The 14,896-nt window shown below is 36.1% G+C and overlaps 1 protein-coding gene across 1 annotated transcript in view; it reads left to right on the top strand.

Moving 5' to 3' along the window:
- Window positions 1-14,896, top strand: part of LOC107667603 (SEC14-like protein 1) — a 90,539-nt gene that overhangs the window by 41,567 nt on the left and 34,076 nt on the right. The window contains exons 4-5 of the mRNA XM_016459314.1: window positions 3,037-3,186; window positions 3,350-3,481. Coding sequence (XP_016314800.1) covers window positions 3,037-3,186; window positions 3,350-3,481 — 282 coding nt within the window. The remainder of the gene's footprint in view (window positions 1-3,036; window positions 3,187-3,349; window positions 3,482-14,896) is intronic.

Genomic DNA, 14,896 nt, shown 5'->3' on the forward strand with positions numbered 1-14,896 from the left:
CTCTCGCTCTCCCAACCGTTAAGTAACTTGTGCATTGTTTTACTTGGTTTTGACACATCCGCCCGAACTACAAACTTTCCAGTGATGTCTGTGAGAAAGATATATTCACTCGACAAGCTCGCGCATCTGCGCCTCCACACGCCAAATCCACTCAGCGTGCTTTGTTTATCAGCTCGCTCACATCAGCTATACAAGCGTTAATACTAAATGTTTAACATTATATTCATTGCATACATATACTTCGTAGTAGACATCCTTAACTCTTTTCTGCTGTCTGTTGTCCTGTTGTCTGTGTTTCTTCGTTTGAATATGGCGCTTATCACATGCTGTGTGGTATCGGCGTTTGGTATCGGGGCATTTTAACGAGTACGAGTACAGGAGACCAGTATCGGGCCCGATACCGGTGCATCCCTAATACACACACACATACACACACACACACAGACAAAGAAAAACAAATAGATAGAATAGAAAAAATTGAAAGCTGCTAGTTTTTTTTTTAATAAAAAAAGAAGATAAATAGATAAAGTAGAATTAAAATAGAATAGAAAGTGCTAGAGTTAGAGGGTCAAATAAAGATGGACATTATTATTTACAAAACACGACTATACGTTCACAAATGATTAAGTAATATGCTAACGATTTACCAATCTGTCATAAATTATCTTAAAAAATAGCATATCATGAAATAATCAAACATATCCTAAATGGTTAATAAGTTACTAGTAAATATATTATTAATCACTTATAAATCATTGAAATGTCAACATTGTACTATTATCTCACAGCGTTAAAAATACTCCATGTGTGTCAGAGAAGACATCTGTCTACACCCTCACCAGTCAGCCCTTACATTGCAGTACACACTACAAAGTATTCAAAACCTGTTGTGTAAACGCATTAATAAATCATTTACAAAGCTTTCTGCATCCCCTAATCTATGTAAACTACAAAAAAAAGTGTAAACTACTCATCAGTTGTAAATGTTTTACTCAATCATTCGTAGATCTTTCACCCCAGTGTGTGTACACACACAACCTGTAACCGGCAGGTTTGTAAAACATTTACAACTGATGAGTAGTTTACACTTTAGATTAGGGGATGTAGAAAGCTTTGTAAATGATTTTTATTACTTTGTAGTGTGTACTGCAATGTAAGGGCTGACTGGTGAGGGTGTAGACAGATGTCTTTTCTGATACATGGATTATTTATAACGCTGTGCGATAATAGTACAATGTTGACATTTCAATGATTTATAAGTGATTAATAATATATTAACTAGTAACTTAACTAGTAACTATAAACTATACTGAAAACAATGATTCATTGAATTTACTAATTTTTTTAAGATAAGTGGTTGCAATCAATTTATTTTAGCAACATTTAAATAAACAAATTTAGTTGACTAACATTCAACATTTTTTTTTATTTAAATGTAGCTAAAATATATTGTTTGCAACCACTTACCTTAAAAAAAATTTAGTAAAATTTTTTTCAGTGTATTAACCTTTTACTAAGTTTGATTATTTCATGATGCTATTTTTTAAGATAACTTACAAGATTTGTAAATCGTTAGCATATTACTTAATAATCATTTGTGAATGTATAGTCATGTTTTGTAAATGATTAGTTAATCATCATCTAATCACTTGTAAATTATTTATAACTTAATCTACAAAACATAGATAAATATTAACATATCACTTATTAATCATTTATGAACGCAGTCAAGTTTTGTAAATGATTAGTTCATCATTAACTAATCACTTGTAAATGACTTGTAAATGAATTAACAAAACATACACAAATTGTTAGCATATCACTTATTAATTGCTTATGAGTGTTTTGTAAATGATTAGTTCATCATTAACTAATCAATTATAAATGACTTACAACTGAACGTTATTATAAAGTGTTACCTATATTTATATATTAATTAATATACTATAAAATTCAAAGACATTTCTTTTAAATGTATAGCACAGTAATGAGGCAGCAACATATGATAGATAAGACAACAAGAAAGGCTATTAATAATGTTTCTTTGCGCAAAAGTATAACATGAAAGGCTCCTATACGGAGCGGCACAAAGCGCTTATGCGCATCCTGTGCGCAGAATAATGCGCTTGAAGCAACACTGAGTCACAGCGTGCAGCGCTCCGCATAGAAAATTTCAAAGCACAAAGGGAAGAGATATTGATGCGTAGTGTATTATATGTGTGATTAGTTTGAGCCTTTTCTTTTAACAGTTTTAAATTTCAGTTACTGTGTGCATGAAGAACAATTAATAGTGCTCTCTACTCCAGTTTTGTGATCTAACAGACACCCGTTAGAAAGTAACATGCTTTAGAAACAGCACTAAACTTCAGCAAGATAAAGTCCTTTTATGCAAAACCATTGATCTTTATCTAAAGATCAAGTATAATAATAGGAACATTGTATCATCTTAGAGAGAGTTTTATCGTCTTGACTGTCATAACCGAACGAGACACGCAGTTTGAATACTGAATGGAGGATGACAGACAGAACTTGAATTTAACGACTTAAATATTCATCTGTACTTCACATTGAACTATGGAACGGTCTCAGAACACTTGAAATATAGTGCACGAAAACTTTATGGTGCTTTATAATGTTTTTGTGCCTTTCGTGGGGCTTAATAATAACACAGAATAGTATACACAGAATATTGGATTTGGATCGGTCTCGTCTGACCGATACCCCGATCCGGCAGAAAATGGCAGTATCAGAGCCGATACCGATACTGAATATTGGATCGGCGCACCCCTACTTTAAACAAATGAAGCTGTGATTCCTGGAATTGTTGCCCATGTTTCTCTTTGACAGTGTACTAAATAGTGATACCACCTACCTGATTAATGTCTTCCCCACTGCTCTCTTTCTGTGCAACATGTGGCCCTCAGTGAATTTATGCTCATGCAAAAAAAAACATACTGTACCTCTTTTCTTCCATACAGGAAAGCAGGTGGGTTTTCAGTTCTTCAGTCAATTCTTCTGTTCTTCTCTCTTCTTTAGGCATATGAGAGGAGGTTTCCCACCTGTCATTTGATCCCCATGTTTGTGGACAGTGATGTGATCATTGAGGAGACCAGTGAGGATCGGTCTTTTCATAAGATTGAGCGGAGGTGTAAACTTGATGTGGATGCACCACGACTCCTCAAACGGGTAAAATGGAACCTCCCAAAGTCCCTTCCCTTTCCCTTATTCCCTCCACATTAAGTAATATTGTTGTTTTGTCTGCATTGCCTGCATACTGTTTTTGGCCAAGCTTGATTAAATTTTCAGCTTTGATTTGTAATAAAATGATAAATCCTGTATTTGTGTGTAGATTGCAGGCGTGGATTATGTCTACTTCATTCAGAAGAACTCTCTGAACCACAGAGAAAGAACTCTTCATATTGAATCTCACAATGAAACCTTCTCCAACAGAGTCATCATTCATGAACTCTGCTGTTACTCGGTGAGAAAAATCACCCTCACATCTCAGAGGTGCTGTTAAGGATGTCATTTACAACTTCAATTTGGTTGTATAATATGATTAGACACCAGCATTATATTGTTACCAGTTTCTGGTACTTCTGTATCGATAAATAAAATGTATTTCTTAGGCAACAAATAAAAGGGCAATGTAGAGAAAAACTCTTGCAAACTTTCTAAAGTATAACAGTAAAAACTATGACATAGCTACAGCCAGCACCACATAATTTTTTTGTTATTTTATATGGTAAGCTGAGTCAGTATTATGATGTAAACGGCTGAAAAATGGGATTAAGCACTCAGAAAAGAGGAGTGATAGCAGTATTTGGCTACACCGTGTGTGTGTGTGGCCTCTAGGGATGCCACAATTCTCAATATAATATTAAACCATTCGGTATGACATCCATGGTTCAGTATACGCTTGTGGACTGTTTTTTTTTTCTCGGTTTTGCGTTTAAATAATTTCAGTGCATTTTATTTCTCTCTGAATTGGCTGTTTTTGTCTGCCCGTGAGTCTCTGGCTCTGTTTTTGTGTGCCCTTGAGTCTGTGCACTGAGATGAGGAAACGCTTATAACATGCATTTGAAAAAGCAACACACAGCAAGCATCTTTCCTTGTAATTACTTATTTTTACATTTTAGCAGACACTTTTATCCAAAGTGACTTACAAATGATGACAGTAGAAGCAATCAAATTTATTTTTAGTAATAAATAAAAAGAATAAAAAGTAGGTAGAATAGAAAAACAATAGAGGACGCTAGTGTTAGAGAGTCAAGTTTTTAATAGTCAAGTCACCTTTATTTACATAGCGCTTTATACAATACTGATTGTGTCAAAGCAGCTTTACAGTGTCAAACAGGAAAATTGATTGTCAATATTGCAAGAGGACAATAAGTCATTTTCATCTAAAGTCAGTTCATCGATGATTCAGTGATGTCATCATCCAGTTCAGCTCTCTTCCAAAAGTGTCTGTGCAATCAGTCAAGCGTCCCCAACTAAGCAAGCCAAAGGTGACAGTGGCAAGGAACCAAAACTCCATCGGTGACAGAAATGGAGAAAAAACCTTGGGAGAAACCAGTCTCAGTGGGGGGCCAATTCTCCTCTGGCTAGACAAAACCAGCATGGCCGTGGTTCAATTCCAGGCTGCAACATAGGTCAGATTGTGCAGAGGACTTGTCTGGTTCCCGTGGTCTTTTGCCGATGGTTGTCAAGGTGATGAGGTCTTCACAGGGGATCTGTCTCTGGGGCGCATCTAGTTAACATGGTCTCCACTGACATTCAGGGCTGTAGAAGTCGTCTCTAGGTGCTGATCCACTATCTGGTCTGGATATAGACTGGATCTGGGTGCCTGCGGTGACCATCTGATCTGGATCCAGACTGGATCCATATGGCTACAGTGACCTCGGAATAAGAATGAAAGACTAATATTAGCGTAAATGCCATTCTTCTTACGATGTAACGAGTACATTGGGTGTTATGAGAAGTGTTCCCGTTTCCGGTTGACTTAATTAATGCAGCCTAACAATCCTTTAATGGATTTGAATTGTAGAAATGTGACAGTGTGTTATGTGTATGCCAGGTTGAAGAGATGGGTCTTTAATCTAGATTTAAACTGACAGATTGTGTCTGCCTCCTGAGCATCGCTAGGTAGATTGTTCCAGAGTTTGGGTGCTAAATAGGAAATGGATCTGCCGTCCGCAGTTGATTTTGATATTCTAGGTATTTTCAAATTGCCAGAGTTTTGAGATTGCGGAGGACGTGAAGGACAATAATGCGATATGATCTCGCTCAAGTATTGAGGAGCTAAACCAATCAGGGCTTTATAAGTAATTAGCAAGATTTTAAAATGTATTCGATGTTCAATAGCGAGCCAGTGCAGAGTTGACAGAACCAGGCTAATATGGTCTTACTTCCTGGTTCTAGTAAGAACTGTAGCTGCTGCATTTTGGACCAGCTGGAGTTTATTAAGCGCGCAGAGCAACCACCCAATAAAGCATTACAATAATCTAACCTTGAGCTCATAAACGCATGAATTAACGTTTCTGCATTTGACATTGAGAGCATAGGTCGTAATTTTGATATATTTTTAAAATGGAAAAATGCGGTTTTACAAATGCAAGAATCATGGCTTTCAAAGGAAAGAATGATATCAAATAGCACACCTAGGTTCCTAACTGATGACGAAGAATTAACAGAGCAGCCATCAATTGTTAGACAGTGTTTTAGGTTATTACATGCAGAGGTTTTTGGTCCAATAATTAAAACCTCTGTTTTTTCTTCAGAATTTAGCAGTAGGAAATTACTCGTCATCCAGTTTTTTATATCAACTAAGCATTCCGTTAGTTTTGCGACTTGGTATGTTTTGTCGGGCCCCGAAGAAATATAGAGCTGAGTATCATCAGCATAACAGTGAAAGTTAACACCATGTTTCTTGATGATATCTCCCAAGGGTAACATGTAAAGCATGAAAAGCAACAGTCCTAGTACTGAGCCTTGTGGGTACTCCACTTGTGATCGATATGATACCTCGTCATTCACTGATATGATTTGATGACGGTCAGAAAAGTAAGATTTGAACCATGACAATGCAATTCCACTAATGCCAACATAATTTTGTAGTCTACTCAAAAGAATGTTGTGGTTGATAGTGTCAAACGCAGCACTAAGATCCAGTAGTACTAATAGAGAAATACAACCATGATTTGTAGGATGGATAAGAGCAGGTCATTTGTAACTCTGATGATGAGAGCAGTTTTAGTACTATGGTCTAAATCAGGTATAAATCCTGACTGGAAATCCTCACAGATACCATTTCTCTCTAAGAAGGAACATAGCTGAGAGGATACTGCCTTTTCTAGTATTTTTGACAGAAAAGGGAGATTTGAGATCGGTCTGTAATTTAATTTTCGCTAATTTAGCCACTGTATTGAATAAATGCCTAGGGTTGTGTTTGTTTTCTTCTAAGAGAGACGAAAAAATAAGCGGATCTAGCAGTTTTTAGAGCTTTTTTATAAGTAGAAGTACTTTCCCGCCATGCAATACGAAAATACCTCTAGTTTTGTTTTCTTCCAGCTGCGCTACATTCTCCGGGCTGCTTTCTTTAAGGTGCGAGTGTGCTCGTTATACCATGTTGTCGGTCTGTTTTCCTTAATCTTCTTTAAGTGTAAAGGAGCAACCGAATCGGAAGTGCTAGAAAAGAGAGAGTTTATAGTTTCTGTTACAACATCAAGTTTTTCTGAGCTATTGGATTTTCTGAGGAATTGAGACAAGTCAGGAAGGTTATTTACAAAGCAGTCTTTTGTTGTAGAAGTGATATTTGTAACAAGGAGTTGAATTTGCAGCTTTAGCTATATGGAGTATACACGAGACTAGATAATGATTCGAGATATCATCACTCTGCTGCAGAATTTCAATGCCATTAATATAAATTCAGTGTGACAGTATTAAATCTAAAGTATGATTACGACAATGAGTAGGCCCTGACACGTTGTCTAAACCCAGTGGAGTTCAGAATGTCTATAAATGCTGATCCCAATGCATCTTTTTCATTATCAACATGGATATTAAAATCACCAACAATTAAGACTTTATCTGCAGCCTGCACTAACTCCGATAGAAAATCAGCAAATTTTTTGATAAAGTCTGTATGGTACCCTGGTGGCCTGTATACAGTAGACAGTATAAACGTCACAGGGGATTTATCATTAACACTTGTTTCTCTGGATAATGTTATATGAAGCACCATTACTTCAAATGAATTATACTTGAAACCAGACTTCTGAGAAATACTGAAAATATTACTATAAACTGTAGCAACACCTCCCCCTTAACCTTTTGGATGCGGCTCATGTTTATAACGGTAATCTTGGGGGGTAGACTCATTTAAAATAACGTAATCATCTGGTTTTAGCCAGGTTTCTGTCAAACAGAGCACATCTAATTTATGATCTGTGATCATATCATTTACAAAGCGCTTTCGTAGAAAGGGGTCTAATATTCATTTAGCCAAGCTTTATCGTTTGTTTATCTGTATTATATCTGTTTTTTATTTGTTGAACATCAATTAAATTGTTACCCTTAAATGGTTCTGGATGTTTTTTTTGTATTTGCTGGTTCGGGGAACAGACACAGTGTCTATAGTGTGATGTCTAGGTGAAAGAGTCTCTATGAGCTGAGAATTAACTGACTTCTGTGACGTGAGGCGACTAGCACACGGTCGGGTTAGCCAGTCGGTCTGCTTCCTGACCTGTGCCCCAGTTAGTCAAGTACAAACCCTAAAGACAATGTGCCATATTTCTAGAGAGAAGAGCGGCACTACCCCTGGAGGGATGAAGACCATCTCTTTTCAACAGAATAATAAATATTTTTTTTATTAATAAATAAAAAGAAAACAAGATACTATTAGAGATACAGTTCTAACCATGCAGCTGTTAGCTACAGTATAAGGCAAATCTGGAGGCAGTTCTAACAATGTGGTCTGTGAAATTCAGCTGATCATCAATCACAACTCCAAGGTTCCTGGATGTCCTGGAAGGTGTTATGATTGATGCACCTAGCTGGACGAAGAAATTGTGATGAAGTGTTGGGTTGGCTGAAACCAAAAGCAGTTCTGTCTTGGCGAGATTGAGTTGAAGGTGATGGTTCTTCATCTAGTAAGAAATGTCTGTTAGACATACTGAGAAGCGAGCAGCTATCGTTGGATCATCAGGATGGAATGAGAGGTAGAGTGTCATCAGTATAGTAGTGATATGAAAAGCCATGTTTCTGAATGACAGAACCTAGTGATGGCATGTAGATGGAGAAGAGAAATGGTCCAAGAACTGAGCCCTGAGGCACCACCAGGGCCAGAACTAGCATTTTGGGGGCCCTAAGCAGATTTTCAAAAGATAGCAGAGAATGAATTTGCATTTTCAATAAGCCCATCTGCTGTTTTGTATTCACATTATATACATATATTTCCCCCCAGGGGAAATGCCGCCACACATAGAGTGCAAGTCTGTGGGAAACACTGTGATTGCTATAAAAGGAGGGAAGAAGCGCTTCCAATCATTGTGTTCTTGTTAGCAATGGTTACCTCAAAGAAAAATGTAAAGGAACAGACTGAAATTCTGCAGGAATTGCAAGGATTGGACCGCAGAAGACTGGTGCAAAGTTATTTTCTCTGATGAAGATCCCTTCTGACTATTTGGGACATCTGGAAAATCGATTGTTCGGAGAAGAGAAGGTGAACGCTACCATTGAGTCCTGTGTTGTGCCAACAGTGAAGCATCCTGAGACCATACATGTGTGGGGTTGCTTTTCAACCAAGGGAGTGAACTAATAAGGCAAGAATGATCGCCATCAGTCAGGATTTTGCCCAGAAGCTAATATCCAGCATGCCAGAGCGAATTGCAGAGGTTATGAAGAACAAGGGTCAACACTGTAAATATTGACTTCCTATATTTTTTTTGCCAATAAAAGCCTTTAAAACTTATGATATGCTTATTGTTTTTCAGTATACCATAAAACATGTGGAAAAATAATCTACAAATACTGAAGCAGCAAACTTTGCAAAACACAACATTTTTGGCCATGACTGTACATCTTAAACCAGGGCGCAACTGCACATTTGCTGAGGGGTATGCAAGATCATTGTTGGTGCACCCTGGATTCTAGCCCCTAACACGAACTCCCACAGAAAACTTTCTGTAAGTTAATGACCAAAAGCCCATTAACTAGCTTAGGCATGGAAGGATACAAACTCATCAGGGGTGAAAAAAGTGACAAAGGTGCGAACCCCCTCCCCCATTTTCAATACCATAGGAAAAAAAGGTGAAAAGTGAAAAGAAAGAAAAAAGAAAAGTGTGTTGTATAACATCCCCTTTTACTCCTCATGGCTTACCCTAGTCAGTAGAACGCATTTTTTTTAAAGTAGGCCTAATTTTCTTCAAACACATGAAATATTGCTTGCTTTTTAGTTAGGTATTTTCATTTGCATTTTTTCATTTTTACTTGGAGATAATTCATGGAAAATTTGCCATGCATAAGTGTAAGATTTTCTATACTGGTAGATTTCCTACACCTGGTAGAAATACAAATATTATTGCAATGAATGTCATGATATTCACACTATAACCACTAGATGACAGCAGAGGATCATTCATTGTCTCATTTACCATTTACACTCTGTAATATAGCTCTTTTCACATGCTTTGATTTTGGATTTATATTTAGATATTATAAAATCACTATTATAACATTTAAAAATTACCTCTTTGTCAAAGTTCAGTATTTTTTTATACGAAGTATTAAGTAGCAAGAGTGTAAAAAAAAAAAAAAAAACTCGATCTTTTTGAATTATATATGTTGTATATTAATATGTATATTACATGTTTAATTCGAAAGCTTATATATTTTTATTCAAATGTAGTTTTTCTCTGTAATGAGGAAGTGAATATTTAGTGGATTATTTTTAACAAAGTGTTTAAAAAATTAGTGACCATTAGTTCCACAAACACAGTATTGATAATTCTGTATTGGTGTAGAAAAAAAATAGCGCTGGTGTTGGATCGGTATTGGCCGATTCTTAGAATTTGGAATACTCTATGTAATCTTACACTGCAAAATAATAACTCAAAAAAGATTAAAAGATAACATCATAAATATTTACTGAATCCTTAAATTAATCACAACTATATAATGAACGCCATAAAAAAAACAGACAATTAATCGTGATAATCGTCATAATCGCCAAAGCCCTAAAACAGACAATTAATCGCAATAACCATGGCTATTTTTAGACAATTAATCTTCAGCCAAATTTCATAATCGTGACAGCCCTATTCAAAGCGACAATTTTCGGCGAAAGGTGGCTTGTTTGTATCATTGTTACTATCCTAGTTCAATCCTAATATCCTAGTTCACTTGGATATTGCTGTCCTTATTATAATGCATTTCCCCTTTGTCTTTTCTGTTCTTCGCCCCAGAGCGTTTCCCTCCTCTATTCATTTTGGTCATGTGACTCTGTCTGTACCAATAATGTGTCAAAGGGTGAGCGGTTGATATGTTCTCAGTTTATTATACATTTTTTAACTCATTAAAAATGCTAAAAACCGTTAAATAATTTTTTTTCATTACATTTTTTAACAACTAAGCTTTTGATTATTTATAACGTTTTATTACAGAAGATTTTCACAGAATGATTTCGGAAAAATGGCTCCCCATGCACTGTATATACTGTATACCCCCTTTTTGCCCCATCTTACACTGACATTTTATTGTAAAGCAATGTTATTTTAGTGTCATTCAGGTGCTATTATAGTTTTTCTTAAAGGTGCCATAGAATGCATTGATACAATATTTTAAATTGTTCTCTGATATCTACATAGAAGGTATGTGGCTTAGGTAAGGGCAAAAAAATCTCCAGAAACGGTTTTACATGTCCATTTACAACCCTAGGATTTGTCCCTAGAATGAAATGGTCTGTTTTTACCTTATTTGGAAGGGTCATGAATAATAATGTTGAGCTCTGCTCTGATTGGCTGTTTCACAGTGCGGCTCATTTCAGTAGCTCACACAGCAGGAAGGAAACACAGGGAAAATATATATTTCAATACTGTCTCTCGCAGTTATATCGTTGGTTAATTATACTGTATATAAATTGCGGGCATCAGGGATCCGCTATTACTATGCGGGGCATTGAAACTGCTTTCGAATGCACGATCGCTTTTTACTTTCACTTTCAAGATTTGCAATCGCACATGCTCTGTGTACACTACAGTGGCAGTACTTACCACACATTTTACAAGATCAGATGCTTGTTATTTGTTTTCCGTGCCTTTCTAAATACAGACACCAACCCATCCCTGCACAGCCTGGAACATAACATTTATTTCCATGATCTGCCATTTTCGCTATTGTCCTCGCTTGTTTCTTCACAATACCTGCAGAACTTCTGAAGATTCGGCTGTGCAGGTTCGGCTGGCGGCTGGCGTAGAACATGGGCGGGTATATGCAAATGTTGGAGGGGTAACTATTAGGTGATCCCGACTGAAACGTCACAGTCGGTGTTATGTTCTGATTCGCCTATTTTTCAGTGTTCTTTTGCATGCACGAGGTTTACATAAGGAGGAGGAAACAATGGTGTTTGAGGCTCACGGTATGTCATTTCCATGTACAGAACTGTTATTATTCAACTATGCCAAGGTAAATAGTTTTCCATTCTATGGCACCTTTAATATATTGAATTATTTTTATATTTTCTGCTGTCATTTTCACTTTAAAGCTTTAGTACTTTTATTGTTTGTTTTTGTTGTTTTTATTAGTTTTGTTGATTTTAAATATTTAGTCAATGTAGTTATTACATTTTATTGTTAGTTATTTTAGAACATCAAGATAAACTAAATGAAAATGGGAAATGTTGCCTTGTCAACTGTCTAAAATAAAACAGTGTAAGTATTTTATTTCAGTTCACATTTATTTTATTTCAAGTAACATTTTTTAAAAATGTTTTATTTTAGTTAACTATAATAACCCTGTTGTAAAAAACATTACCAAGCTGTCTTAATCAGTATCCATTCAGTATTTATCTTTCAATACATAAATATAAAGATATTTACTTAAGCACTTCTAACAATTATTTAAAACTTTTTAAAATGTAAAAGTTTAACCATTGCTTTCAGAAAAATGTATGAAAATTTAGTGAGATTAATGCTTTAATAAAGCAAGAACACCTGGATTATGAAAATTAAACAGAATTAACAATTATGCAAAACTTTTAAAAATGTAAAGGCTTAACCATTGCTTTCAGAAAAATGTATGAAAATTTAGTGAGATTAATGCTTTAATAAAGCAAGAACACCTGGATTATGAAAATTAAAGAGAATAATAATAATAATTATTATTATTATTAATAATAATATACAGCATTATCTATTTTCTGGGCTGGCATGTTTTATTCCTGATTAAAATGCAAACATGTATAATTGTAAACATATGTTTGAATATATTTCTTATTTGATAAACACCAAAGTGTTAAAAAAATCTGAATGGCTGTTTGAAAACATGTAAATACCGTTTTGACTTCCTTTGACGTCCTTGACAAACAAGTGGGTGTCAGAAGTTGCGCTTGCACGGCGCTGCTTTGTGTACAGGGGTAACCATGGTAATGTGTAGAGGAATAACCATGGCAATGGTGTATTTCTGCTGTTCCTAAAGCTCCAACTCCTGTCAGAGTGAACTTGCATTTTTATTCAGCACGTCTGCTGCTTTATTCACAGTCACATCAATGAGAAAATCTGACCGAACTTTTACGCAGCAAAAGCGCAGTGTTGTAAAACTTAACTGGTCGATGGAAAATAAGATTATATATGCGTTCTAAAAATCTAAAACATTCTGATAATAAGATATCTAACGTAGAATTATTCACGTGTTTTGAAGTGGCCAAGACAACATTACCGTTCATGTTCATTGTTGTTACATTGGCACAGCGTGTCTTCAAAGCGTTCGCAGCACGATGCAGCAACCGCCATTTAAACAATATATTTTCAAAATTCATCACTTACCCTTATCTTGCTCGCTTTCTTTTCTCTTTTCCCAATTCTCTGCAGTCTGCACCAGTTTTATAGTGCCACTTATTCATTTTCAAACATGTGACTGAAACTTTTTTAAAATTATAATTATCGAGCATTACCATCTGACCCTGACATTGGGCCCCCTGGAGGCCACGGGGCCCTATGCAACCGCTTATATCACTTATTAGTGACTTATTCTACCAGATGTCTTGCGATAGGCTTGCTTTTAGTATTTATATCTGCATCTGGAAGTGGCGGATCCTGGCATGTGTAGGCAGCTGCCTAGGGCCGCTTTCTTCTCTTCTTTATACTTAATTTTAGGCGATTTCTATAGCGTGATCTTAATGACAAATATCGAGAGCGCATAATGTTACGCGATCCATGTAATGTGCGAGCACGAATCTCCACTCGCACGCAGATTTCCTTCACTCACACAAAACTGGATGTGTGCGTTTAAATATACATGGTTCTTTTATGAATTGTCTCTCTCGCTCAGATATACATGTACGCTCAAACGTTGTCCCCGCATCACTGAAGACCAGAGGATAGGATGTAGGATTTTCTAATTCAGTTGAAGAGTAGGCTTTTCTCACTAAATGGAAGCAAGCTGATTATAGTCAGCCTTCTCTAGTTATTTATTTTATTATTTAATACTTATTTTAGTTAAGTGCTTAAATTATAAATATGCATTTATTAAATTATTTTATTTACTGCATTTGTATTTTTTTGTTTTTGTATATAGTTATACAATAAAAGCGTATCAACCAGGTTCCAGAAATAATCACTGAGGGTGCTTCTGAAATTAGTGAGGGTGCTCTAGTCTTAATGCACATTTTCACGTATTTTGTCCCGTCTATTGCTATGGTTATCACTGTCAATCACTGCTACTTCGAGAGCAAATCCCGCATAAATATGCGGATGTCATTCCTGAAACTTTGCAACGTGTGTGTGGCCGAAAAACAAAGTTTACATTTTAAATGGATTATAAGCCTAGAAAACTCGCAAAGAGCTCTCTTTATAACCACTAAAAAGCTGTCACTCTTTGTTCATTGCGATCTCACAAAGTTCTGTTGTGACAAATGAATCTCACACTGCACAATTAATAAATTATTAGCAGCGTGTATACTGTATGTTATCATGAAAGGATTTGATTGTATAACTCAGCACGGAACAAAAACTGGTGTGTTGCAGCCTTTAGATATGAGAGAAACACAGCATATTCATCAGGATGATGAAAGTGTTTTCACTTGACTTAAAAAGTCCTTTTAAGTGTTTTTCTTAATTGAATATGTACAATTTCTCATATGTTAACAAAATTTATTTGATTTTATTCAACTCAAAAAATTTGAACTTAATCTATACATTGGGTTACATTGATAAATATTGCATTTGATAAGATAGCATTTGCAGGTTAGCACTTCTTAATAGTGTCCCTCCCCCCGCCCCCCGTGGCCACCCTCTATTGAGGCAGTGTCCCAGCCTGGCCCCCCCCATTTAAAATGCTCTAGAACCGCCCCTGGTTGCGAGTTGGACACCTCACCACTCCAAGATAGCTTGAAGGATGTATCTGAGAGGTAAGACTTGAACCACTGGGGTGCGGTTCCTGATATGCCCTCTGCCATGAGGGTTGACAGGAGGATCTGGTGGTTAACTGTGTCAAAAGCAGCGGACAGATTCAGAAAGTACAAGTACTTATCGTAATGAGAAGCATTTCTAAACCTGTTGTCCAACAAAAGAGAACATCATAACACGTTTTTACACACATCACACCATTAGTAGTAGCTTATCAGTGGTGACTGTCAGTTAATGTACATATGGCAGAAATGTACAGAAAAATCAATTAAAGA

The sequence above is a fragment of the Sinocyclocheilus anshuiensis genome, unplaced genomic scaffold, assembly GCF_001515605.1.
Source record: "Sinocyclocheilus anshuiensis isolate Anshui unplaced genomic scaffold, SAMN03320099.WGS_v1.1 scaffold2173, whole genome shotgun sequence".
In the NCBI taxonomy this organism is placed as follows: domain Eukaryota; kingdom Metazoa; phylum Chordata; class Actinopteri; order Cypriniformes; family Cyprinidae; genus Sinocyclocheilus; species Sinocyclocheilus anshuiensis.